General features: G+C 46.9%; 1 protein-coding gene across 1 annotated transcript in view; it reads left to right on the forward strand.

Moving 5' to 3' along the window:
• Nucleotides 1-27,225, forward strand: part of FRAS1 (Fraser extracellular matrix complex subunit 1) — an 88,238-nt gene that overhangs the window by 10,174 nt on the left and 50,839 nt on the right. Inside the window, exons 3-9 of the mRNA XM_032686713.1 lie at nt 19,148-19,255; nt 20,994-21,086; nt 22,696-22,855; nt 23,367-23,500; nt 25,088-25,171; nt 25,788-25,889; nt 25,996-26,187. Of these exons, the coding sequence (XP_032542604.1) occupies nt 19,148-19,255; nt 20,994-21,086; nt 22,696-22,855; nt 23,367-23,500; nt 25,088-25,171; nt 25,788-25,889; nt 25,996-26,187 (873 nt within the window). The remainder of the gene's footprint in view (nt 1-19,147; nt 19,256-20,993; nt 21,087-22,695; nt 22,856-23,366; nt 23,501-25,087; nt 25,172-25,787; nt 25,890-25,995; nt 26,188-27,225) is intronic.

A 27,225-nucleotide genomic window follows, 5' to 3' on the forward strand; every position in this document is an offset into this window, starting at 1 on the left:
CAGTTCTTGATGATTTTGAGCCCGTGGCTTTGTTAAGAATGTGCAGGATTAAAATCTAGCACAGGGGACCCTGCAGCTGTTTGTTGATATCCGATCATTTCCCTCCTTTTAGTCTTGCCTGGGAACATGGATTTTGTTCTGCAGGTACCAGCCAGGGGGCTGATCCGATCTTCAAGGTCATATCTTTTCCTCGGCGTCCTGTTTACACAGATGCCTTCGTTAGCCTCTGCAAATAGCTGCTAAATCCACATGTTGGGGCTGGGGGGATGATAATTCCTCATCTGGCAGCTTCCCCGAGCAACCTCCTTGTTAAAATCAGCAGCAGTCCTGTGTGAGAGGCGCAGTGAGGTCTCTAGACTTAGTATTTTTAGTGCATTCTGCGTGATGCCAGGGTGTTTTTAACCTCTACTGAAGTCATTTCATGCTTCTGTAATTCATTGGGGTTTCAGTGTATTTATAGAGGCTGTTTTTTCAAGCACTGCAGCAGAAGTGATGGGAGCATCTGGTTAAATCCATCACGTCTTGTACAACAACCTCTGAGCGGCTGTTTGATGAAACAGGGGGAAAATAACCTTGGTAATTGAGCCTTTCCCCCTTTAGATGATTACACCAGTATTTTGAAGGCTTTAGATATTTAATATCATTAGAGTGCCAGAAGTGTCACTGAAACCACATCAGTCAGCAGTGACATCTGAAACAACAGAGCCGCGTTTCAGCTCACGCTCAGACCCTCGGCAGTGCTGATGTGGAAGCAACAAAGCTGTGATTTGCTGGGATTCGTATTTGGAAGCCTCCCTGAGATGGTGTTGACAGCAGCATCTGTGTGGAGTGACAGAGCAGGGCTGTGTGAGGAGCACTGGGCAGGGCACAAAAATGAGGAATATCCTCCCTTGTGCTGGCACGGAGAACGGATCTCGTGCTTAATCTTTCAGTCTCTGGAAAGTGATGCCTGAGTGGTTTAGGTGGGGTTTGTAGGCTTGCCAGTTTGCAGCGTTGCAGAGAAAGCAGAGGTGAGGCCAGAGTCACTTATGGAAACACGATCAGCACCTTTCTATTTGGGAAGCCCACATTCCTTGAGCCCCGAGCTACTGTAAGTGCTGGAGCTGCTTTGATGTCAGTGGAGCCGGGCATTTTACCAGCTGAGCACTTGACCCTGGCACTGGTTTGGTCACTGAACTCATTTAATACATGAGGCAGGGTTGCAGACACTGGTTTACCAGTTGGTGTTTTCCAGGGAGAGCACAGATTTACCTTGAACTCCCCTTGCAGGAGATGTGGAGTAAACCCAGCTGCTGCTCTGTCTCATTTTCTTACCTCATCTTGGTCCTACAGGTGAAGTTGTGGCTCCTGTGAGCCAAACCCCTGCGTGCACATAGAAAGAACTGATTTGGCATTGGATCTGGGTGTTTACAGAGGCAGCTGGCTTTGAGGAATGTGCTAAAGCAGATAAGATTCCCTTCCCTTGGCCATCTTCAGGCACCTTAATCCTCGGCTATCCTGGTTGGGAATGGCAGTTGCCTGTGTTACTCTGGTGCTTATGAACCATTTTTGTGGGCCAGGTTAAAGTGAGGGGTGGTGGGAACTGCTTGGGACATGTGTTTTTCAGGGTGTCTGAAGGTTGAGGTTAAGCCAGACACAGCAGCACCAACACTTGTGTTAGGTTGGGGGTGTTGGGATTGTGTGTAGAGGGACTCTTGTGGGCTTTTGGTGTTCCCCCTCTACCTTTTTTGGGACCATCCATGACCTACAGCAGCATGCTGGGATGTGAGTTACCCCACACTCTGCATTAGTACTGGAGCAGTAGTTTCACTGGGGTTACTCTTACCTAATCAAATGTGCTTAATCCGGGCCTCCCCAGGCACTTGGAGTGTTGGAAATCCATCCACACTTTGCCTCTGGCTTCCCTGGGAGCAGCTCCCGGCTGTGCTTTGTGTTCATGTCTCTGTTCCATGGCAAGGCAGTTGCTGTGGCTGCTGAGAAGTCAAATGAGGTCCTTGACTGTGGTTTATTTTTTGCTTGGCACAGTCACTTTGGTCTCTAGGAAGGTAATGATCCCCATGTACCTGAAGGAATTGGAAAATGGTGGTTTAGGATTCCAAAGAAAACTCTTATCCCTCCCCTTAGTTTCCCCTTTCTCTTAATCATCATCTTATAGAGACTTCCAGAGGATTTTCTCACGAGCTTTTGGCCTCCTTGTGTTCCAGTTGGTACTTTATTGACCACGTTGTCCACACGAAATGAGAGCAGTGCAGTGGGACTGGTGTGCTGGAGTCTTTTGTTGTCCTTAACACAGAAAGTAAAAATTCATCAGTGGCAAGGGCTTTTTTTCTAGAGGGAAGTTCCCGGGATCTTTCCCTTCTCCCATTCTCTTTTTCCTATTTTCCGTTTTCGTGTGAGCATGTACATGAATAAATAAAAGTTCCTGCAGGCATCATCATTTTTTTGCACTGCGCTTTTAAACAGCTCTGCTTACAGGAGCCTGTTCCCAATTTTATCCGATTTTGTCACAGACTGAGGGAAGGAAAAAGCCTTTCCACTGTTACCTGTGGACTTCACACCTTCAGCGAAGGCCAAAGTGTAAGTCCTGCAGGAGAAGACACAGCAACAAAAGGGCACCTGCCCTGAACCTTTGAAGTGTTAAAAGCAGGTGTGCACCTCCTGTGCCAAGCTTTTGAGGAAGGTGTGTGCGCCCTTTAAAGAAGAGCAACAACTTGGAAGCTGATCAAAACAGTGGTTGGTTGTATTTTTGTGCCCTTAGGTTCCCTGGAGATTTATTTTCTGCCAGATGTTTTGCTGTTTATTTCGTGCGCACTGAAATGCGGGTGTTGGTAAACGCAGTGTTCTGGGTAGTTCCTTGGAATAACATTAGAGAAAACCAAACAAACCCTACAGAATTTAGCAAACAAAGGAGGCCCTGTGTTTTGTTTTCAAAATGTTGTGTATTTCTTTCAAAGCTTTTGGTTCAGTTTTTAGACCGGGTCTGATAAACCTGTTAGCTTTGCTGTGGTTGTAGCTGAAGCTGTTTGGGAGAGAAGCAAACATCCAAGTGCCTTGGATCTGTCACTGACACCCCCTCCCAGCAGCTGAGCAAAGTCCCAGCTCCTCTCCCAGCTCAACTGGCCTTTCTGCTCCCAGCTCGAGGTTATCTCTGTGACAATCACGGGCTGGCACTTGTTTGTGCAGGGACTGAGGGGACCCTGAGCCCCTCTGGGCCTCCCAAGCTCTGTAACACACAATAGTAATTATTAGTAAAAGTTGCTGAGGGCAGAGATGGTTCATTTTGTTATCTCCCTTTGAAAGTTTCTTTTTAACTCCATCGTGGTTTCCTCAGAGCAGGACACACCTTCCAGCCCTAAGGAGAGGAAATCTCATTTAAGTGAACACTCTATGGAGAGGTTCAGAAGCTCAGGGCTTGCTCCTCCTTGTTTGTCCCAGCCAAATTGGAGCACTGGAAATGCAAAGCTGGCTTTGCTTTGGAAAGCAGTGATTTATGGTGTGGAGTCAATAAACATGTTTGCACATGACTCCTTTGGGAATGCATAATAGTTCAGCTTGGGAACCTACCACAAAAGCACTCCTTCCTTCTTATCTTGCCCCAGAGGCCAGGGCCACTTGCACGTTTTTGTTTCTGTTCCCTAAGAACTGGCTGCAGGCAGAGATGGATTAAGAGAAGAAATGGTCAGGGTCTCCAGGCCTTCTGACCCAGGGGGAAAAAACCCCATACACTTAAGTATTATTTCCAAAAAAACCCCTCCATTAATATATATTTGCATCTGAATACAGGATACAAACATCCTGGCTTTTATTGGAAATAGTGTGGCTGTAGGAGCAGGGCAGTGACCGCCCCCCTGTGCTCAACACTGCTGAGGCAGCTCCTCAAATCCTGGGGTCAGTTTTGGGAAAGACATTGAGGGGCTGGAGTGTGTCCAGAGAAGGGAAGGGAGCTGGGAATGGGTCTGGAACATGAGTCCAGTGAGGAGGAGCTGGGGGGGCTCAGCCTGGAGAAAAGGAGGCTCAGAGGGGATCTTGTTGCTCCCTACAACTTCCTGACAGGAGGGGGGAGCCAGGTGGGGTTCGGTCCCTTCTCCCAGGGAACAACTGGAAGAATTTAATAAAGCTGTGTAGATGTGGCACTCGGGGGCATTGTTTATTAGTGCTGGGGGAATGGTTGGACTCAATGATCTTAAAGGTCTTTTCCAACCTCAGGGATTCTGAGATTCTGTAAAACCTTTTGGGTGCTCCTGGTGTGTTAACACCCAGGTGGTAAGGGCTGATATAATTCCCAATATTAGGGGTTTATGGTTCAGGAGGAACAATGTTACATGAGCTGGGTATTTGGCTTTGCTGTGACAGCTGTGGGAGCATTAATCTGATTTTTCGGTGTTCATTTGGTGGAGGGATGCGGGAGGATGCACAAGGATGGAGGGATCCAGGAGAGAGTCATGATTCCTCATTTCCAAAGACTGGAGCTCTCTCTGCATCAGTTCTCAAATGGAAAGTTAAGGGGTAATCTGTAGAAGGCTGCAGAGGGAACAGAAATTATTATAAATAAACCTGTTCTGTCCATAAGAAAATGGAGTAGCCAGAAAATGAAACCAAGATAAATCCAGCTTAGGAACTAAGGAGACTTTTACTGTGGAGATAGGAAATCATTGGAACAATTTCCCGAGATGGGCTATGAATTATTCGGTATCACTGGAAATCTTTAAATCATGGTTGGCTTTTTTTCCCCCCTGAACGTTATACTTTCCTTAAATTGCAGCTTTTGGACCAGAATCAGGAATTCATCTATTTATTCAGCACAGGCCTCCTTGCATTACAAACCGGGCAGGCTGGGTTTTGGTGTGGAATCTGGGGAAGCACGGTGGGGTAGGATTCATCTCACCTGCTTCTTCACGTCACACTGAAGGGGAGGCTGAGGTGATTTTGTCAATACACACAGAAATGGCCAGTTTTTTTTGTGTGATGCTTTAGATCTTGCTCTGGGAAAAGGGCTGGGAAAGACGAAAGGAGAGAGGGAAAGGACTCCTGGTAACATCTAGCTGATTTACAGCCTTTCCCCGTGGGTCTTGTCCTCCACCAACCGGGGTGAGTGGCCAGATGAATGCAGGGGAGTTGTGATGGCATAAAACTGATGGGAAATCAGAATTATGGAGGTCATAAGCTTGTAGCACATTAGAAACCCAGCTTGCAGGAACAAGCTGTGCAGCATTCTGGCTCCTGGGAGGATTAATTACAGATGGTGGCTGTGGCAGCTAAATCAAGTGCCGCTAATGTTGTGTAAACTTCATTAAACAAATGCTGTAGCAGGGCTGTAATCTATGAGAGATGGGATAGGCTGATGAGGGTAGAAAAGGAAAATACTCTGTAGGAAGTTAAAAAAAGAATCTTCAGTGTCTAAATCCACTGAAGCAATTTCTTCTACCTCTCATGCTTTAATGGTAGAATTTTAAACCACAAGCTTTTAAACTTATTATCTGGTAAAGCCCTGGTAGCCTGAATTAATGACAACTTTCTGCTAATGTCTGCTAAATTCCTCATTGTCAGCAAATCCTGGTTTATCTGATATGCTAAATCCTTCCTGATATTCTGCCACCACGTGTATTTGATCATTTCTTTTTTACTTGTGGAAACAGGAGAGGAAGGAACGCAGACGATCAACTTGATTGTCGCCGCTGTGGTTGGTCATGGTGCAGAGTTTGGTTCTGACTTTGGCTGCAGGTTCAGCTTTCAGTCTTAAAAGTTAAGCATTTCTGTAGGATGATATCAGAAGTGATGTTGTCTAATTTAAAGAAAAGCCCAAGAAATGCAAGTTCATGCAGCTGTCGCTGTAACGTGAGGGTGTCATTTCAGCTGTCACCGAATCGCAGGTACCCGTGCGCTGCTGCGGGAAGGGGTGCTCACCTTTTCCCCTGCAGGAAGGGGTGCTCATGTTTTCCCCTGCCTCCCCCAGAGGCAGAAGCCTGAATCAGGGAAAAGTGACTAATTCTCTGCTGATGGAGCAAGTTAAATCTGCTCAGCAGAGAGTCCCGTGAATGGCAGTGCCGGGGCTGGGAATTAGGGCACCAAGGAGGACGGGTCCGGGGGGATGGGGGAGAGTTCACAACAGAGGCCACGGTGGGATTAATTCATCTGCAATTTTGTAATTTCACCCTGAGCAACTCAATTACTGAGGTAGGGAGGAGTTGAAAGGCCAATTAAACGAGCTGAGCTTTTGCTTTCCAGACAGGGAAAATTAACCGGGGAGGAAAAGCCAAGTGTCTGCTTTGAAGAACTTCTTAGTGGCCAGTGAAACACTTCATGTGCTCATTTAGTTCGGTTGTTTCTTTGGGATTGGAAAGCTGAGATTGTGTTAAACGTTTCTGACAACAGATATAGTGTGTCCCTTTACCTGGTGGATAGATTGTCCCTAAAGAAGCTACAGGAGATCTAATACCCGAGGGAGATCAGGAGGCTGAAGTTGGCTGTGGATTTCGGGATCCTGATAGCAGTTTGATTCTTTTCTCTGCTGTTTCAGCTGTGCAGTGGCTCCCCAAGCCTTGTGAAGAGTCATCTGAATACGGTGTTTTTGGAGAGCAACACTGAACAATTTGATGCGTAAATTTAGAATCAGGAGCTTGACTTTAGTTACCTGTTTTGGCAAATGTATGTTTTTAGGGGAAGTGCTGGAATTTTTAGAACTTGTCATGCAATGCTGTGAAATTCCTTTTCCTTTCAAAGCTGTTCCCCTCAAGGCAATCCTCAGTTCTGCTCTGTAAGTGCTTCTTGAAGTAGGATACACAACACAGCAACCAAATGCTGCCTGTTCTTTCCTCCCTTTCTCCCTTTTCCTTGGGAATGGCTGGGGAGGTGCACGTGTGTGTTCTGTGCTCTGTGTATGAGTAGTTTTACAAAGCTGATGAGTGGAGTATCAATGGGATCTCTGTTAGCTCGTTTTTCAGGAAGGAGGGACATGGCTTTCCTCAGATCCCGAGTTGGGCAAGCGGCCAATCTGCTGGAGCACCAAAAATAATAAAATCCTGCAAGTCCAAACCCAGCCGAACTGCCAACGGCTTGGAATGGGGCTGAGCTTTGCCCCATGTGAAGATGATATTGGGGGTTTTTTCAGGCTTTTATCCCTTTCCCTCTCCTTATCGTTGTCTGCAGCCCCTGCTTTGGGACAGGTTTTGTGTTTCCAAACCAGGATTTTCTGTTGGATGAGACAGGCAGGCGGGTAACGTGTTCCTGCAGCTCAGAAGGGAACGTGCCTATAAAATCCTGTCCCCCTGTGTTCTGTATTCCGTTGGCAATCCCGGTGGGAAGGTTTACAGGTGGCGTGCCCAAAGCCACTTTGCAGTCATGACAGAGCTGCAAACCCATCTCCTGTAGCTCCTGGTCTGTCCTGCAGCCTTCACACCCATGGCCTTGAACTTTTCCACCCAGGCTTTTTATAGCCGGGTCATTTCTGTGCCCGCGTGCACAAAATGATGAATTGTTTTGTGGCTCCTTTCCCGAAAGAGTGAGGGATTTTACCTTCCTCCTGGCTCCTTGCTGTTCTTCAGATCTGCAAAGCCTTCTGAATAAAATTACCGAGGTTGAAAAACAAATCCTTTGTTTGCATGTGCAGGAGATAATTGTGGTTTGAACGATCGCCTTTTCCCTATAATCACTGCCTCCCACTTGACTTCAATAAACATCAAGGGCAGAGGCTCTTTTATGTGAGAAAAATAATTATAAATGACCCTAAAATCACAAATTACAGGAGAGTGCAAGTTTTCTTAGTACAATTCCAGCAGTAAGTACTTTCTGTACTGTGGCTGCCGTTTCTGCACGACTGGAGTTGTTGGGTGGTTTAACCAACAGCCTTGCTTTCAAATTCTAAGTGGTTTCTACACAAACCATAATGATGGAAAGGTCTTAATTGCCTTTTTTTAAAAAGAAATATGTCTTTCTGTTCATGTGTAGCTTTAAGTTTTGTTTTAGGAAACAGGTGTGTGTGGAAAAAAAAGGAGCTGATGAAAGGTGGAGTGGTAAAACAACAGGAAGGAAGGATCCAATTGTGGGCAAGTCCAGCAGTGCCCATGGACAGGGGGGGAAAGACTGATAGATTCACATGGGCAAACATTTGATGTCCTGCTTTTATTTTTTGTGTGCTTTATACCTAAAATGAGGGAAGGGCTGTAAGGATTAGGGGGAAATAGGAATTAAAAGCTACTTTAGACGTTGCCATTTCCCGAGGTATTTATTTTCCATGAGAGGTCTGTATCAGCACAGCCCAGTCAATAATTTTCTGTGGATGCCCTGAAAAGCAACATGTACTGAAGGTGATTATTTTATTTGATTATTCTTCAGGTATCTGTTAAATGTCTTATGTTGTGGGGGTATTTTTAGTGGTATTTTTCGATTCTTTTTAGAGCTGATAATCCAGTTGTGATGCACTGTTGGGAACTGGGTTTTTCCCTGGAGTGCCTTTGGATTCCCAGAGGAGAAGTGAGACGGAGTATGCAGGGTCCAAATGCAAATATCCAATTCAGCTCACTGCCCCTGCAAAACTGTAAACGTGGATTCTTTGGGAGGGTTTCCAAAAAGTCTCATGTCAGGACAGTTGGGTACTTTGGAGTCAGGTCTTTTTTGTCTTGCTTTAAGGCTAAATTAGTTTTTTCTGGCCTTCTGGGTAAACCTTGTCCTAATTTGCATCTCTTTTACCTGCCTTGGACTATGAGAAGCTCCAAAATGTCTCTAATTAGGGAGAGCATTGAAATGTAAAGCAATTAAAAACGGGTTGTTTCTGATGAGGTTTTGACACCAGCGCTTGTGCTGGGAGTGTGATGTTCAAGGAGGAGGGAAGTGGATGTGTTATTCCATCCTCCAGGGAAGGAATAACTGGAAGGGTTTGATGGATCTGGTTAAGGCACTGGAACACATTTTGCTCCTTTGGGCAGCACTGAAATTACTGTTGGCTCTGTGTTGTTTTGTCCCAGCTCTGTGTGGCTTGACGCGGTGCTTTTAATTGCAGGTTCCTACAAGTGAGTGGCTGGTAGATAGCATGTAAAAGAATTAAATCCTAATGGCCTGAGCAGATGATACAAAGGCCCGCGACAGCTGGATGGATGGTAATGGTTCCCTCAGTCACTGGAGGTGTAAACAGGCACTTCACACACCATTTTCCCGGCAACTGAGCTTTAACTCCGCTTGTAATTGAAGGATTACTCGCCCTGAATTTAACCAGATGCGAAGCAGCACGGAGGGAAAAACGAGAGAGGGAGCCTGGACTGGCTCATGTGTCTGTAAAATGCTGAACACACAGAGATCAAGTAAATGAGACAAGCCAAGTGTTTATCCAAGGGCATTTCCAGTGCCCCCATCCTAAGAAGGACTGAAGTTCATTTTGCCTGGGGGGGAAGATGAAACGGAGGACTGTAGACCAGAGCCTTGCTTTATTTTGTTTGTCTTGGGGGGGATCAAAGCAGGGCAAGGTGCAGCTTTGCTGCGGGGTCAGGCGTGGGTTTTGTTAAGTGCAGGGTTTGGTTTGGATTCGTTAGCTGGACTCAGGGGGAGGAGAGCTTGCCTGGATGAGCACCAGCAGGAATGATTGTTTTCCTGGGAGAAGGAGGAAATCTAAGAGTGAAGTAAAAGGGTTCCGCAGGTTTGGCTGCTCCTCTCCGTCCCATAAAAGTGATTTGTGGGCATCGAGGGACATCTTCTCTAAGATTTCATTGAGTTTTGGCTGTTTTGCTGCAATTGCCCCTTATTTCCCGGTGTGGTTTGGCCCTGTGACGGTGCAGGGGCAGAGCTGACACTACCAACCCGTTTATAGGATGGCCACTGAGCAGGAATGATCATCATTCATTGCCAGGTGGCTGGAACAGAAGTGGAAAGCTCTGCTTTTCTACCAGTTTTTAAGAGTTTCCCTGCTGTCTCCTGGCTTGGAGTGTGTGCAATTTGCCATTACTTCAGAGCAGTGGACGAAGTATGAGTATTGTGTGTGACAGGCTGCTCCTCCTAGGACTTCCATCCTCCATAAATCACCTCTCTTACGCCTCTCCATAAAATTTAAATGACATCTGGAAGGAAGGGACTTGCCAGACCCATCCATCTGAAATATTCAGGTTGTTTTGCATCACATTGGCATAGCTCAAATCCAGATCTCAGCTCTTGGGATGGGGCGTGTGACCAGCTAAAAATGAGGGCACAGTGTCCACGGGAGACATTTTGGAGAGAAAATGTGATATTATTTTTTTCCCCTAAGCGTGTTTGAGCTTTAGATTTTCTTCTGGTGTCACACTGGCTGCTGTGGCTCTTCATTGGGAGCAATAACTGCTTGCACTCCTTGGGTTTTGGGGTCAGCAAAACTGACAGGTTTGGGTCTGCTTTACATTCTGGTCCATGAAGAAATTGTCCGTTGTCCAAAATGACTTTCCTCTGAACAGTTCGGTTTTGGAAACAAATGTTTCCACGAGGCAAGGTGGTTCTCTGGTGCACTTCACCCTGAGCCATTTCAAGGCAGCACTGAAGTGTCATCTCCTTTCAGAGTGCCCTTACATTCTGGGGAAGTTAAAAAAACTTAAATAATGAAAGATATCTGAATCTTTAATATCTTCAATTAAGTAAGGAAAGGTAATCTGAAAATGTTGAAGAGATTCCAATAACGGGGTGGTACCACAATGGCAAAATCTGGATTTTCCTTTTGTCACAGTGTGACTTCCCAAAGCTTGGTAAAGTTTTGAAAAGTGACAGCAAGTAGCAGAGCCCAAACCAAGTGGGAAAAGGTAAATGATGCCGAGTAGGCTGAATATTAAGATTTTAATGCATGATGGCAATAAGAAATGGAAAATAGTAGGGAGAAGAAGGGAAAGGTGACAGGAAGATATGAAGGATGCTTCCCTGCCCTATGTTTAAAGCATTTAGAAATAACTTCTGCCTGCTACAGAAGTTTTACTGGGGTAGATAATCCTCTTCACAGAGAGGAGTCTCTTGTTTTATAAACCTCTATTTTTCCAGTGAAAACTGCGGGATGGGGAGGGGTGGGACACGATACAACTTGTGCATGTAGCTTGTGGGCACATCAGTCTTTGTGTACAATGTCTGCAGACAGGGAGTGGTGCCCAGGTTAATCACACAGGGAAAGGTAGGAAAAAACTCCATGTGTTGGCTTGTCTTCCAGCCAAGTGTGCTGTGAGCCGGGCTCCGGAATTCTGTCTCTCCCTGTTCCTTGTCAGGGGATGGGAAAGCTCTGCAGATTAATAAGGGGATGAGAAGCAATTTTTTATCCCTTGGTACTTCCTCCTCTCCAAGAACAATGTGTCTTGGCTGTCTAAATATCTCAGCCCGTGGGGGGCTGGTGTGGGCTGGGGAATTTGGGATTTCCCTGGAGCCATGTTTTGCAGGGAGAGCCCTGACTTTCTCCAGGCTTTCATCAGGCGTCTTTCATCAGCCTTTGAAGGTGGGGGGGGGGAGCTGGAGAATTTTTAGTGTGCTGTGTTTCAAAGAGTTCCAGGTTTGCTTTCCTCTGTGTTTTTTAAGAGCCCCTCCTCACTCTGAAGCTCCCTGGTGCATGTTTGGAGGGGAGGATGCTGGATGGCTGCAATTCCCACTGGGTTTTTCCCAAGCTGCTGAAAAACAGGCTGTCTTACCAGCAGTTTCTTTCCCCAGCCTGAAACAACATTCCCCGTGGTCCTGAGCAGGAAACACCGGGCACAAGCTGAAGGCTGTGGTTTGGGATGTGCTCTCCTCTGGGTTGGTGCAGTGGTTCATCCAGGCACTCCTGAACCAGGGTGTCACAGTTGTTTCCCTGCAGGCAGGAAAGGGGGGAGCCTGGCTGGCAGCTTCTCTCCGGTGACCCACATCGCTTTCCGTCGTTCTTTTTAAGGTAAAAGTAACTAAAGGTGCAGGGAAGAATGTGGCCTCTGGAGGTCAAATCAAGTGATGGATGCAGGTGTTTGGAAAACCCATCCATCCATCCACTGTTGTGTGCAGAGCTCTGGGAAGTGTGCCAGTGCAGAGGAGGGAAAGAGCAGTGCAGGAAAGAAGGTGGATTCAGTAGTCTTGCATCTCCCAGCTCAGCTTTTTCCTTTGCTGAGGGGGAAAAAAAAAAAAAAGGGAAAGGAGAGGAAGGAAAAATACAATAGAATATTTTTCTAAATCCCCTCCCCTTTTTAGTTATCAGGTTGAGCTTTATTGAATTTACATGCTGCTGATTTTAAAAGCGTGGGGAGTAACAAGTTGAGAAATGTGAAAATATCAGAAGCACCAAGGCCTTGCTGCTGGGAATTCCCATCTCCAAGATCTTCAGGAGAGATGGTTGCACTGAAACAAGGCTTGTGATTTGAGCTGCTCAAAGGTACTTGTAGTTCTGGGAATGTTCCTTGGTACTTTGCTGCAGCGTTCTTAGAAAATGGGGGAACCTCTCCTGCCTGTCCATCCTGGACTTTTCATTCCTATCCCACTCAGCAGAGAGGACACTTCCCTCAAGAGTACTTCATTTTTCCTAAACCTCTTCATTCTGCAGGGAAGCTGGGAATCACTGAGCCTACAGGGAGTCCCCAAGTGTGGGATTCTTCCCAGGCTTCCTCAAAGTAGATGCAGATGAAGGAGAACTAAAAGCCTTATCAGGATCCTGCAGGAACCCAGCGTTAAAAGCAGGGTGAGGTGTTTCTTAAGCCCTGTAAAAACTACCTGAGCAAAATCTTGGAAAACTGGGTTTCCTTCTTTGAGGGGGAAAAAAATTAATGAAAAATACCTGAGCTGTGTAACAGTCAATCTGTTTCCTATCTTCCCTAAGAAGAAAAAGAAGATTGCGAGGAAGAGTTCCACTGTATCACGGTGTGATTATTAAATTTGTAATGAGGCAGCAATTATTTCTAACCAAGCGTGAAGCAGCATGACAGGAATTAGCTCACACCATGTCAGTGAGCAAACTCCAGCTTGGCAAATATCCACAGCGGCACGGAGAGGGATGTGAGGAGAGCCCTGTGTGAGGAGAGCCCTGTGTTCCTCCTGTCGCTGAATGAGTGAAGACACTGATGCCTGAGGCTTTATACACCCCAGAGACGTGCTTTGAAAAACACACTTACAGCCACTCACTGAAGCTCATTGAGGAAGCAGAATTAAAATGGTTAACAAAAGCACGTTCTCAGGTGTCGTTTGCAGTGACGTTCAGCCCATTCTTACTGCCTGAGGATGGAGGGAAGATGCATCTGCTTCCTCAGCCACAACTTAAGGGGTGCATATGCTTTGCCTCTGCTGAATATTTCATTGGAGCAGCCTGTGTAGATGGAGTGAAGGAGCCAAGTGCTTTGATATAAAACTGTCCCTTTTTTAAACGGTGAGCACTGGAGAGATTTAAGAAGCACCCAGCCTGTTTTCAGGAGTCTAAATAAGGGCTTATGCATGTGCTCTCACCCTTCCTTCTGCAGTCCCCATTATGGGCTTGCCATATAAGCTGTTCCCGAGCTTTTGCCGGAGATTTATTCCGAGCAGGGTGTTAAGTACTGAGAAGGGGGCTGAGAGAGAAAAATTCAAGAGCAGGAGCTGCAGAGGTTGTGGTAATCTCTGTCCCTCAGCTTACTTCTCTTCCAGACGCTCAGATTTTGTGAAATTGGTTTTTGTACAGGAGAAAATCTGTAGCAAAGGGAGCAGGTTGGAGAGGTGGGCAAAGTACGGATCAGGGTTCTTTTCAGAGCAGCTCCTGACATCTTCCTGCCTTTCATTGGAAACCAGAGGCTCTTGAAACAGAGGAAATGAAGGCAGTCTGCAAAATTCCTTATTCTACAGGCTTTTCCTCATCGTTTTTGCTCAGTAATATAGTCTTTGTGCACCAGGATTAATGACTGTGCAGGGATCTCCTTTCCCTTTTTAAGGAAAGAGAGAACCAGTTTATTAATCTGCTGCACAGGGAGCCGAGATGGAAGATAAGGACACAAAGGGTTGTATTTTCTGGGAGCTGTATGGGACATTACTGTGCTTGGATCCACAGTGACAACGGTAGGATTTGGGGAGTGTAGTTCCTTGCTTTGAAAGGATACTTCCTGAATATCCAGCCTGGAATTGGAGATAACTGTATATTTGCTGAAGTGGCTCGCAAAATTGCTCTAGAGTGGATTGCTGCCTTCAAGAAGTAGAATTAATGTTAGGTTTCACCCAGTGCAGTGTTTCTGAGGGCTTGTGACTGGTACTGAGGGGCATTCCCTTTCCCATTCCCAGCTGACTCAGCTGGCTGAGCTGCAATGATTTTCATGGTCTCATGGGGGTTTTTGTTAGAAAATGTTACCCCGTGGGATAAAAGTTTGATACCTATTCAGGGTTTGATATCCATTCAGAAGTCACTTTTGGGGAGATGTTTGAATTTTGCCTCGTGGCACGTTAGGAAATACTTAAATAAAGGGGGGAAAAAACAGCAGGAGGACCCCAACTTCTTTTTTTTTTCTGGATGCTAAGGAGAACTGCTGCTGTGTGCCAACCAAAAGGCATTAACCTTTCCAAAGGAACACTGCTGCTCCCAAAAATTGACCTATTGGTTTTACCAAAGATTCCTGTGTGCTGATTTAGTTCCTGATTAGAACCAATGATTTTATAACGCAGTTTTAGTCCCTCTACCCTGTTTGCTCAGTGCATTTGATTCTTTGGGGCCCTTTCCTAGTGACTGCTTTTGTGTCTGTGTCAGATAGGATAAAGTTTACAGCAGCACCTAAGTGTTTGAGGAACAGCTTGGAATATCGTAGTCTTCCCATCCCTGCAGTAGCTTAGGACCACAGGGGAATGTTATTTTTAGACTCTTGATTTTTACAAGGCTGGTACAGCTGGTGAAAGACTTGACAATTAAAAAAACGTAGAAAACCAGCAGAGTAGCGAACCGTGAAAACAGTGCCTTGTTTTAATTTGTGTAACGTTTTAATTCCTTGGTTGGAAGAAGGAGAAAACCAGCTCCCGGTTCCTGTTCGTGTTACTGGGTTGTTAATCAAGCCCTACACTCTGCCTAAACTGCTCTGTTCTCTCCTAGGAGTGTAGGGCTAAAACTGTTTCCACTGAGAGGAGCTGAATTTCTGATTTGTGAGCCTGAGTCGTTCCGATGATGTTGTTCTGCTCGGGGCTTGCTGGAATAAGCCCATTAAAAGCCCATTGTCAAGGAGTTTCTGTTCTATGCCAGCAAAAATTAGATCTTCAGACATCCTCTGCCGGGGAACAGCTCCCCATTGCCAGAGATAAAACATCCAACCCAAACCTGAACGGACACGAGGAGCCCTTTATGTGTCTCTGAATTGCTTTCACCTCCTCATTGCTCCATTAATGGGTATCCCCACAGACCGTGAGCGCTCTCCCGGCTTCCCTCCGGTTCGGGATTACCCTGCCAATTGCCTGGTATTGTCAGGTAATTGGAGTGGAAATGAGAAACGCGAGCGGTGCTGCGGGCGCTGCCAAGGCTCTTGGCTTGGCAGCCGCTGGGTGATGCTGGTAATTGTTACCAAAAGTGTAATTGCTCGGGGCTCTGCCTGCCATTTCAACAAAGCAGCCTGGAATTCCGCCTCCGGGGCACCCGATGCCTGCCTTTCCTCACAGCCGACCCCTGCCTTCCCTCAGTTGGTTATCTCGGGCACAGCAGCCCCTTGGAGAGTTAATCACAGAATCCCAGAATAGCTGGGCTTGGAAGGGAGCTCTGAGATCACCTGGTCCAACTCCCTGCCAAGACAGGGTCACCCGGAGCAGGTGGCACAGGGACACATCCAGGTGAGTTTGAAATGTCTCCAGAGAGGAAGGCTCCATGCCCACCCTGGGCAGCTGTTCCTGTGCTCTGCCACTCTCATGGAAACAAGTTCTTCCTCGTGTTGGGGTGGAATTTCTTGTGTTTTAGTTCGTGGTCGTCGCTCCTCGTCCTGTCTCTGGGCACCACCAAGCAGTCTGGCACCATCCTCTTGGAGGTATTTGTGTGGATTGATGAGATCTCCTCTAAGTCTTCTCTTCTCCAGACTAACCAGACCCAGCTCCTGCATTCTCTCCTCACGGGAGAGATGCTCCAGACCCCTCATCATCTTTGTGGCCTCCCCTGGACCGTCTCCAGCAGCTCCTTGTCTTTCTTGAGCTGTGAGTTTTTCTGGTGTCTCCTCAGGGCAGGGAAGGTAATTAGTGTGGCACATGATAAGCAGCAACCACCACCTCGTTTTTGGTATGGCAGTAAAGATTTGCAGCTTCACTCCTGGCTCACGTGAAGTCTCCCAGCACCCAGTGACATTTTAGGGACTGACTGGATATTTTCAGGGAGCTGGAAAAGGAACTCAAAGCAGCTGTTGTATGCTTCTTATTTCCCCAGTCACCACACCAGAATAGCACACAGACTGTTATCTGGCCTGTGTTAAGCAGCATCTGATTAAATTACTGAGGCTTTTTGCATATTAATAGCAGACTCTGATTATTTTTGATCTGTTGGGTGGGTTTCTTTTTTTTTGCAGAGGTAGAGGAGGAACAGGTGCAGCTGTCTGAAGTTATGAGAGCCAGTGAAGATTTAGGTGTTTGTGTGCCCTGGTTAATATGACAGTGTGACAGCAGCCAAACACGAGCTCTCACAGCTGCTCTGGGCTCCCTCCATGCCAGCTCTGCTCTTTGTCTCTCTAGCTTTTATTCTTTGCTTCAGCTCTCCTTTGCTTTTACTGCTGGTTGTGCTCTTGCCTCCTTTTCGTGTTATTTTCTCAATGTGCAGCTCTCCTGCCTTTTTCTAAATCCTCATTTTGGTGTTTTAATATTCGGCTGAATTAGATATCATTTCTTCTTTTGATGTAGGGAAATCCAAAGAATTAATAAATTATAATGGCACTACTTGGCTCTTAAGGAGTGCTTTCTGTCTTCAAAGTGCACAGTATTTCATTATTTATACTGTTAATTATATTAGTACTTGTAAGGAAAAAGCCCCTTAAATTGTTATTGATAAAAATACACTTTCAGCAGGATCAGAATTCAGCTCTTAAATGGCAGCAGATAATTTGTCCACTGAGGGTTACGGGGCCTTGGAGAAGGTGCCAGGTGGATTTCCAACAGCTCTTCAAATGTCTACTGAAAAGTCTTGCTTTATGTTTATAACAGTCTTACCTGGGAGCTTTGAAGCATCCTGGTAAGTGCTGGATGAGGACAAACAAAGCCTCACAACGTGCAGGATGGGTGGGTGGGATCCAGACTTTCCAAACTGGAGTTTAGGTCTGTTGCAAGGAATCTTAAGGTAAATGTTGAACTGTCCAGAAACCTGGACACCGAGACCCGTGAACTGTGTGGGAGACTCTCACATCCCAAAAAATCAGGTAGAAGCTTCCTGACTATCAACTAGATTCTGAATTTTTAAAACTCTGCAGAGAAGTGTCAATTTTGAGCTGGTACCTGGCAAAGGGAATTCACTGATGTGTTTGGATGCTCCCGAGTGACTACTGCATGGATTTAGAAGCAGGTGATCTGACCCCACAGGGAGAAGACCAAAGAGAGGGTTTTCTTGCCAGAAACCCGAGCATTTAACTCTCAAAATGTGGGTAAGGGTGGCTCTGTACTCAGCCTGTGCCAGGCGGGTCCTTTGGCCATTATCCCACTCTGGGAATTCTTTAAGGTTTTATTTTGTAATAAGCGAGACAGGCCACGAGTGAAGGTTTAGGAGAGCCAAGGGATGAGGCACTAAATCTGCCCTTTCCCTTCCCAGTCCTGGTTTCCCTGCAGGGAGCTGCCAGTTTTAAAACACAGGCTGCTGCTAAAGCCAGCAGGATGAGTTAACTCCGGGGTGTGTTTTAGCTAAAGCTTAGCACACACATAACTTAACCTTAATCTCTTCTCTAACTGTACCATAAATCTGCTGGCAGAGGTTTCTGTTCTACAGCCCTGTGTAAGCAAGAGGAGGAGAACCAGCTGTGTTCCGGGGCAGGAATTCCCATCCCTCTTTGCCCTGTTGGTGTCCTGTCCCAGAGGGCTGGACCCTGTCTAAGGTCAGCATTGCCTTCACAGGGAATGCCCCTGAATTTCTGATGCTGCCAGAGTGTTTGTAACCTGTGCATGACCTTTACCATGGGAGAGGAGCACAGTTTGATGGGGAAGAAATGCTTTTGTAAAGCAGGGAAGAGACACAAGGATTTTTGAGCACTGTTTCTGGGTGTCCAAGTGTTTGCAGACTTATACTCTTGATCCAGCACCCGAGAGCTTCTGTGGAAGTGCCTGAGCAAGTGGCCACGTTTTTCAGGATTTTTTTTCTCTCATTAAGCACCTAATGGGCCTTTAAGGCACATTTCAGTATTTTATCATTATGCTTAACAGTTTTAGTGGCTGGCTCTAAAAGTGCTCGTAGTAGTCAACTGTTAATCATCTTTCCATGTCTTAATTTGCATAAGTTGTGCTTTACACTGTGAGTAAATTGACTTACTGGAGTAAATCGCTACATCATGGAAATGAGTAGCAATGTCTGGGCTACGTGCAAATCCATTAAAAATGAGGCTCAGTGGCTCAGACAGGGGCTGTCGTGGTGTGAGCTTATCCCAGTGTGCACACGGGGATTGTCTGATGGAAAAGAGTTTTTTGGATGAGAAACAGATCTTCCTCTTCCCATTTTCTTTTGATGGCAGCGTGGGATCACGACCTCAGCGTGGAGGGAATGGGAAGGGGTCAGGCCTGGGTGGTGACAACCCTTGTGAATTAGCTGTGGGTGTTCCAGCTGGGTGCACTGATCAAGTGGTGGTGACAGCTATCTCCACGTCTGTCGGACTGTCTGCTTGGCCCGAGTGTCCTTGAGGATGTTTTGGAATGAATGTGCCCCGGTAGGGCCCGTTCATCCCTGACCATGTGTCCAGGAGCGAGCTCCTCTGCCTCAGCACAACCTGTGTCCGTCCAGGAGCTGCAGCGTGGACAGTCTGACCTTGATTGCAGAGAAGTTTCCCAGAGATGCTCTGATCACCTGGAGTTTGCAGGAGGTTGTGTCCTATGGGCTGTCTTGCCATCGGAGCCGATTGTTTGCCGGGCATGGCCTTGTCTTTCAGCCGCGTGTTTGAGGTTGTGGAGGGAACGGTGCCAAAGTTGGGCCTGACGAGGCTGTGGGAGGGAGGGCTGCTCTGTTCCACTCTGTTTGTATTGAGCTATCTGAGCCATTTGCTGTTGTGTAAAACAGCACAGGCCTTGTGCTCTGTGGGTCTCACTTCCAGCTTTTGCCCCTTTGCAGAATAACACGGTGTGGAAGCCGGATTCCTGCCAGGGCTGCCGCTGCCGGAGCAGTGTTGTCACCTGTGAGCCCACGGTGTGCAAACCCCCTCAGTGTGACTTCCAGAAGGTAAGGCAGGACTGCAACAAGTGTGTGTGGCTGCCCAGGGTCAGGCACAGGCTCTGTACCCTTTCACTCCTCGTCGGTGCAGGAAACACGTGGTGTGGGAAGCCTTTGTCTCCTTCTCCGCACCCCAGCCAGAGGCCTGGGGTTGGAGCAGCTCGATCCCAAAGGAAGCCCCTGAATTGGGTTCAAACCTCCCAGCAGGAGCCCAGCTTGCAGTCCCCCTTCGTTTGAAGGTGGAGCTGGGGCTCCCTCAAAGATGCAGATGGACACTTTCCACTCTGCTGAGCAACAACAGAGCTGAGATTGTCTGTCTTGCAGCTTCTTCTTCCTCGTGATGCTTGTTGAGCTTTCGTTGTCTCCTGGTTGTCTTTGTCTGGGCCTTCATTAATTGGCCATGGAATTGGTCTTGCAGTAACATCTGGATTACTGGGGCAGGATGCATAAATGACAACGAAAATGAGAGTTTTAAAGAAGCACTGCCAATATAATTACGTGGCTTTGTGAAGCAGGTTAAAATGTTTTCCAGCATGACAGCGCTAATGAGGAAATAATTTTGATTCTTAGCAGTTTTCCCTGTTATTATCATTGTGTATTGATTAAAGCAAGACTGAAACATTAGGAAATTTTGTGCTGAAGAGGAGAGAAATTAGAAGAGCGTTGTCATGGCACACCTAATAATGAGTGTGCTGGACAAGATGATAAAAAATAGATAAATGAAAAGGTGGCAACTTTAAAGCTCATAAAGGGAAATAGATTTATAGTGAGAAATGGATCTGTGTGACTCCTTGACATGGGCAGTCTTCAAGACAAACAGTTTAAGTGTTCAGTAAGCATTTGGTCACTTAAACATTGAAAAGAAGGATCACCGAGGATCTCAGGAGAAAAAAATCTGGTCATTCCTCAAGGCTAAACCACCCACTGGTGAGCAAGGTCAGAAATCACCACCCCTCTCCATGGTTTATTTCTTGTCTGCTTATTTATTTAAGATTTTTGCAAATGTTGCTGATCTTGTTGCAGCAACAAGGCATAAACAAACAAATCTCAGCAGTCTAAACATTTATGTGTCAGACCTGCTGCTGTGTCTGCAGGATGTTTTCGGTAGGTGGAAAATCAACAAACATGAGTTTAGTGGTGTGAACCAAAACAAACCAGCAACCAAGACCGGATTCTCCAGGGCAAGATCATGGTCTGGGACATGCAAAGGGAAGTGGTAGCAGCCTCACCTGATTGTGCCGTGGTTGGAAGTGGTCAGCAAGTTTCAGTTAACTCTAAAGTAGTGTTATTTTTTTTAAGAAGTGGTGATTAAGCCGAAGCAGTGCAGTTGATGGTTCCACGTTCATTCTGCACTTCTGCTGTGGTGAAATGTTACACTGAGATCCATCCTGTACATGGAGAAAACTATGGACAAAACTACACCTGTCCCACATTTCTCAGAGGTGTTTCAATGAATAATCTTGGGGTTTGTTTTGGAGCAAGTACTTTCTGTTCTTGAAAACTAGTCCAGCTGTAGGCTTCCTGATTTTACTGTTAGGGATGTAAATTATTCTGTTGTTTGGAGAGAAAAATGGCAAATACACAGTGGTGTGTCACCTCTCAGCAAAGGGATGTGGTGTAGCAGCGTCGTATATGGAACTTGAAACCTTTCCTTTCCAAACTGGGAGCACCAGGGCCATGGTGCTTTACCTTCATGATAAAGTCTCTATTTGATGTCACGTGTTTATTGGACCTTGTGTCTTTTTAGGGAGAAGTGCTCCAAATAGCCTCCAACAAGTGCTGCCCCGGGTGTGCCTCCCGAGCCGAAGGATTTTGCCAGCACGAAGGACAGATCCACAGCGTGAGTGCTCCGTCCTGCTCCTCACCAGGGACAGTCCTTACCTGTGTTTAGCTCTGTTGGGTCCAGTCAGTGCAGGATGCTGAGCAGGGGAAGGATAGGATCACTGTCAGATAATGGAATTTAGCAGGAGTTTGGTCAGCAGGGTTTGCAGCAAGGGGATGTGTCGCTGTGTGTCCTGTGTGGCTTAAGGGGAGAAAATTTCCCACTTGTTCCTTCCCTTTCCTGCTTCTGTGGGTAACTTGAGACAATACAGTAGCATTAGGAGGGGAGCAAAGCACAGTGAACTTGCCACATCAGCTGTCCTGAAAGAAGGCTTTTCTCTGGGCAGCCATCTATGCTCCAGAGATTGATTGCGGTTGTGCGACCTGGGCTCTGTGTTTTGTAATCCTGAATTATTCAAGAGGCAGGCTCTGGGATGTGGCTTCACCCAGAGGGGGCTGAAAGGCCAAAACAATCAGAGTAAGTGTCTGCAGATAAGGAAAAAATAAAGATTCACGGGTAGCAGTTAATGAATCATGTCAAGCATTAGGCAAATGTAGAAAAATGGCTGAATAGCGAACCCAAGTCCTACGTCTGGTCTCTTACAGCCTTCTCTGTTTGACAAGTCAGGCCCCAAATCTCAAGAAGTATGCTAAAATTCCCAGGCACATTTGCATATCTGGACTGTGCACTCTGCACCTGAGATGGATGTTGTAACCCTCTGTTTCAGCATGAGGCATGACCAGCATGAATCTGTTACAAGCTAGACAAAAACTGGCATGCAGGGGTAGCACATCCATCCTCTTCTCGTATTTCTTTGTGCCTGTGGTTTGGGTGATACTAAGTTATATCATATTGCATTATATTTCTTCTTGGTTGTGCTGTCACTGCACTTTTCCTGTGCTCTCTTGCTTTTGTCTTTGGCTCTCTGTGAGCCCATTCTTTGGGTCGGCATCCCCACGAGGCTGTGGGCATACTGGTGCCTGTAGTCCTGTTTCCCTGTCACCTGGTCATAAGGGAACTTTTTGTCAGTGCAAAACCTCATCCTGCTGGGCAGCACAGATTTCCTGAAGGAAGAACTTTCCCCGGTTGTCATGCTTCAGGACCTGACCTTCATTCTACAAGTATCCAGCTGGCAGCAGTGGCCCTAGTGAGGAAAATATGTATCCTCTGTCTGGAAGGAGCTTGTTTACTCCCTGCCTAATTCAATATTGCATCTTTTATGGAAATTAACATTCTCTCTTTGTTGGAAAGTGTTGCAACTCGCCACCTTGTTTCTTCTTGGGGCCAGATTTTCCTCCCCGTGCCTCAGGGCAGAGGTGTATGTTCCTGCAGTGATGAGTAAGCAAATCTTAACTATCTGACTCACAGTGAAGTGTGTTAGGTACGTGGGGTGGGGGCTGTTCACCTGCCCACCTTGTGGTCAGGTGCATGTTGGGGCCTATATGGAATATTCCTCTGAAGAAAACAGGTCTCTAAATTTAGAATTTACCCCACAGAAGCTGAAGTGGAGAGGGGCTGCATCCAGCAGCCTGGGAGTTTCACTGGGGAAGTTAATACTGATTTAGGGGGCTTTGGCAAGGGAGGGAAGGATCTATTTGCAGGTCTCACTGTGTTTCCTGTGCTGCAGCATGGCACGCAGTGGGCCAGCTCAGGATGTGTCCAGTGCTCCTGTGCCCACGGGAAGGTGAGCTGCACCCCCAGGACCTGTCCAACCCTCACCTGTGGACCAGGGGAGCTGCAGGACACACCCCCTGGGTCCTGCTGTCCCAGATGCGTGGGCAGTGGCGGTGAGTACTGTGTGGGAATGGCTCCGCTGATCCCAGCTGGAAACACCCTTTTGGGCCCAAATCTAGGAAGCTTTACTGTTCTTTTCCAGTTTTATTGGGAAGACACCGACGTGTCTCTTGATTCCATTTCTGCCCTGCTGCCCTATTCAGGTTTTTAACGGCTTCACCCACAGCAGGGGATAAGCTTTAAGCAATGAGCAGGTGTGTCTAATGTGTCCTTACTTCGGAGATTAAAAAGATGTGGGAAAAAAGATGCAGGTATTTCCTGTGCACCTGGACTGCGAGTTCCAAAAGTGCTAGAGGCATTGGATACCTTTTCTCATGGAAGTCCCATGGGAGAAGTGAAATCCAGAGCATTTAATTCACCAGTCTAAAGCCCTTGGAAACTGGCGGGATTGTCACTGTCTTTGCCTGCTTTGCCGAACAAGATTTTGGGTTTTGATTGCGGGTGATGGAAAGGGATTAAAGGGCTTTGGAAAAGAAAATTTCCCCTTGTTTTCCTGTCTCTTAGAGCCTTGTTCCTTTGATGGCCGCGTGTTCCAGGACGGGGAGGGCTGGCGCCTGGGCCGCTGCTCCAGATGTGTCTGTAGGGATGGCACGACTCAGTGCTCCACAGCTGCCTGCCAGCCCCTGCTGTGCAGCCAGGTCAGGACCCACCAGCCTTTGGGGACATCCCTCAGCACCCTCCTTTTCCGTGCAAAGCTTCTGGGTGACAAGTGGGCAATTTGGAAAAGGGATATTTGATCAGTGGCAGTGAAGTCTTTCCCAGATTTCTGTTACTGGACCAGATGTTTGGGCAATTAACACTTTTTTTTTTGGATAGAAGGAAAGCCCACCTGTTTGTGTGCATGCTAATTGTGTTTCGCTTGGTCCTGAGATACTCAATTAGTATTCATTTGCTAAGCAGTCTGCATTAAAATCAATTCATGCCTGCTTTAGATTCCTCCTTTCCCACTCCAAGTGGACTGGTGTTACCTACTGTGCCATTGCACCCATGTTTAATCAGCCAATCATTAGGATTTAATTTGTGGGAACAGGAACAACTCTGTTGTTGCTGTGCTGTGTTTTGAGAGAGAACATCCGAGTTAATGCAGCAGAAAGCCAGTTCTGGTGGTGTTCCAGGTATTTCCTAGCAAGGACATTTCCCAGTGGAAGGGACATTAAGCAGGATGTGCAAGGAGCCCATTCTGGTCTCAGTCACACCTATTATTTTCTTGCACGTACCTTTATCTCTGTCCCTTCCTTCATTCTCCAGTCCCTGTCAAAAGCCAGGACCTAAATTCTCTCAGGATTAAACTTCCATGTTTCAGAAAACTGTGCTCTCCCTTAGGCTCTGAGGGAGAGGAACTCCAAAAATTCCTGTGTCCCACCACATATCCCGCCGAAATCCACAACAGAGTTCTTTTAACTCTGCTGGGAAATCTGTCCTTGATAACTTCTATACAAAGTCTTCCACTCCTTCTTTTGAAAGCCAAGGGTTTGATTGACAAAGATGAAATGATAGTGCTTGGCATTTCCACCCTAATTCCAGTCCACCAGTCAGTGTTCCAGTCGTGCTGATGTGGCTGGAGGGAGGTGCTGGTGAGCAGTGCTATTCCAAATTGTCGGGTTTGTGTGTGGATTTGTAGCAGTGGAGCTACAGACACATTTTGGATGAATGGAGTTGAGGCCTGCATGTTGATGTGAAGTGCCAGTCTATCCCAGCGTGATTTAAATCAGTCATAAAAAAAGTTTAAATTGGGAAAATCCTGTTTTTAAGCATAATTTAACACCTGTACAGGCACTGTGGATGGATTTAACTAAAACAGTGCAGATGCCTCAGAGGTGGTGGGTGTAAATCACGCATTCAAAACCTCAAAATGTGGCAATACCAGGAAAAAAACTCCTCTCATCCATCTCCTGCTTTATTGTGCTTCCCTGCATAGCTTTATGTATATTTTTCCCTCAGTATATTTGTGTGCCTGAATATAAGCACTTTATCTTGTGTGGGTGTCTTAATCTGCATCTGTCCATGTGTTCAGTTGCCATCCAAATAAGCCCAGAAAATGAGAGGAGGGACAGATCCTTCGAGCCTTCTGCACTGATCTCATGCTGCTTATGGGGCCAAAACGAAGCCTGCAGTGGCAGTGGGTTATTCCATGGACACTAAATGCCTGGAATTCCAAGCACCGATGGTGACCCCCACGTTAACTGTTCACGCTCTTATTTTCCTTGTCTCTACTTTCTGTTTAGGATGAAGTTGTGGTTCTGTCTCCTGGAAAGTGCTGCCCAGAATGTGCTCCAAAGCCCTGCTCCGTGTCGGGAAGAGCATTCCAGGTGACTTGTGACAAACCACACCAAAAGGCAGTTGCTCACAGTTTTTGGCACATCTCTCTTTCCCTGCTCCTTGACATCTGACTTTCTGCCAGCACTGATAGTACAACCATTGCTTTTTTCCTTCCTGGAAAACCAGGAGGGTTGACAGAAATCAGGACTGGATAAGAATTTGCTGGCCAGCAGAAAGGAACTTTGCCAGATGAAACACATGAGGCACTTCTTGCTTTCCACAATTTTTGAAGGAGGAAAGCAAAAAGCACCAGTGGTCAGAGAATTTATAGCTTTCATTGTATCATCTGGAATTAATTTAATGCATTATTTAATGAGTGTATGTGTGTGGGATTTTCTGTTAAAGATTATTTTTTGCTAATAGCAGCAGTTAAGGCCTCTCCAGCGCCACTAGTTTGCAACTAATGAGAAATCCACACCACAATGTCCTCTGGACCTCACCCCTCTTCTTCCTGTTTGCTGATGATACAGAGATAAGCATTTTTAAAGCAAATTTTGTTATCTGATACAGACATACAGAAGGAGACATCATAAGCAGGTTACCAGCAGTAATTTGGCTATTTTCCAAGAGCGTTTGACAGTTCTCTCCATGTTCCTTTTTGAACAGCACGGCGAACAGTGGAAAAAAAACACCTGCACTGCGTGTACCTGTCACGGAGGGGAAGTGAGATGTGTCAGGGAGACCTGTGGCCCTGTCACCTGCGAGGAGGTAGGGACAGATCCCCCACCTCCCACCCCTTGGCTTCACCCCTTCCCAGTGTGCTGGTGCCCGGGGGCTCCGGCAGGCCCGCTGAACGCCCGCCGCTGTTCCGCAGGGGGAGAGCAGAGTGCGGCGTCCCGGGAAGTGCTGCGAGGAGTGCGTGTCCTCCAAGGGCAGCTGCTTGGACGGTGGCACCCTCAGGTACCACGGGGACACGTGGAACAGCAGCCGCTGCCACTTCTGCGCGTGCCAGGACGGGCGGGTCACCTGCCGGGGAGCAGAGTGTGCCAAGGTGGAGTGTGCCAAGGTGAGAAAGGTGTCTCTTCTCCCCGGGTGTGTCTGTCAAGTCTTAGGATGGATTTTCCCCCCCCCCCCCCCCTTCCCTTTTTCTTTATTCTCGATTTGAGGCACTCCAAGAACTGGCCCTTCTCTCAGGGCTTGTTTGGTGCAGCTGCCTTGAAAACGTTTCCCGGGGAAGGAGAGCAAATTTGGGGTTTTCCACCTGGATTTGCTCAGTGGGCTTGCATTGTGAAGCAAAGCGGTGTGAGTCAGGGAGAAACTTCCCTTGTCTTCCTCTCTGTGCTGTGCTGTAGTGGGGGGTCAGACACCCAGAGCATTCAGTGCCTTTACCAGGAGCTGAACGTGGGGACAAACGTACAGGTCAGAGAGAGTTAAAAGCTGGAGAAATGTTCCTTTTACCTCTTCATTCTCCATGCTGCAGTGGCCTTCAGTGAGGTATTTGGATATGGAAATCGATGTTCTACTTTTCTCCTTTTTTTCCCCATGCCATTCTTGGTATGGAAGGTGAAGCTGGCAAGGTGTTTTATTCCCAGTGCTGTTTACTCCAAATCTCATATCCCCCCAGCCAGGTTATATTTGCTCTGCAGTGGATGTGCAAAATGCATTAGATAGGGTTGAATGCTTCACCCACACACGGAGAGATAAGGTTTGAATTGCCTTTTTTTTGCAGTGGTCTCTGCAAAATCTGAGAGAATTGGGATTGTTCAGCCTGGGGAAGAGAAGGCTTTGGGGTGACTGAATTATGGCTTTCGAGTACCTCATGGGAGCCCACAAAGAAGATGGAGAGAGACTATTTACAAAGACATGTAGTGACAGGACAAGGCAGAATGGCTTCAAACTGACCATAGGTTTAGATTGGATGTTAGGGATAAATCCTTCCCTGTGAGGCCCTGGCACAGGTTGCCCAGAGAAGCTGTGGCTGCCCCATCCCTGGAAGTGCCCAAGGCCAGGCTGGAGCAGCCTGGGATAGTGAGAGATGTCCCTGCCCATGGCAGGGGTGTGGAAGTGAATGATCTTTAGGGTCCCTTCCAACCCAACCCATTGC

This window comes from Chiroxiphia lanceolata, chromosome 4 (assembly GCF_009829145.1).
Source record: "Chiroxiphia lanceolata isolate bChiLan1 chromosome 4, bChiLan1.pri, whole genome shotgun sequence".
Lineage (NCBI taxonomy): Eukaryota > Metazoa > Chordata > Aves > Passeriformes > Pipridae > Chiroxiphia > Chiroxiphia lanceolata.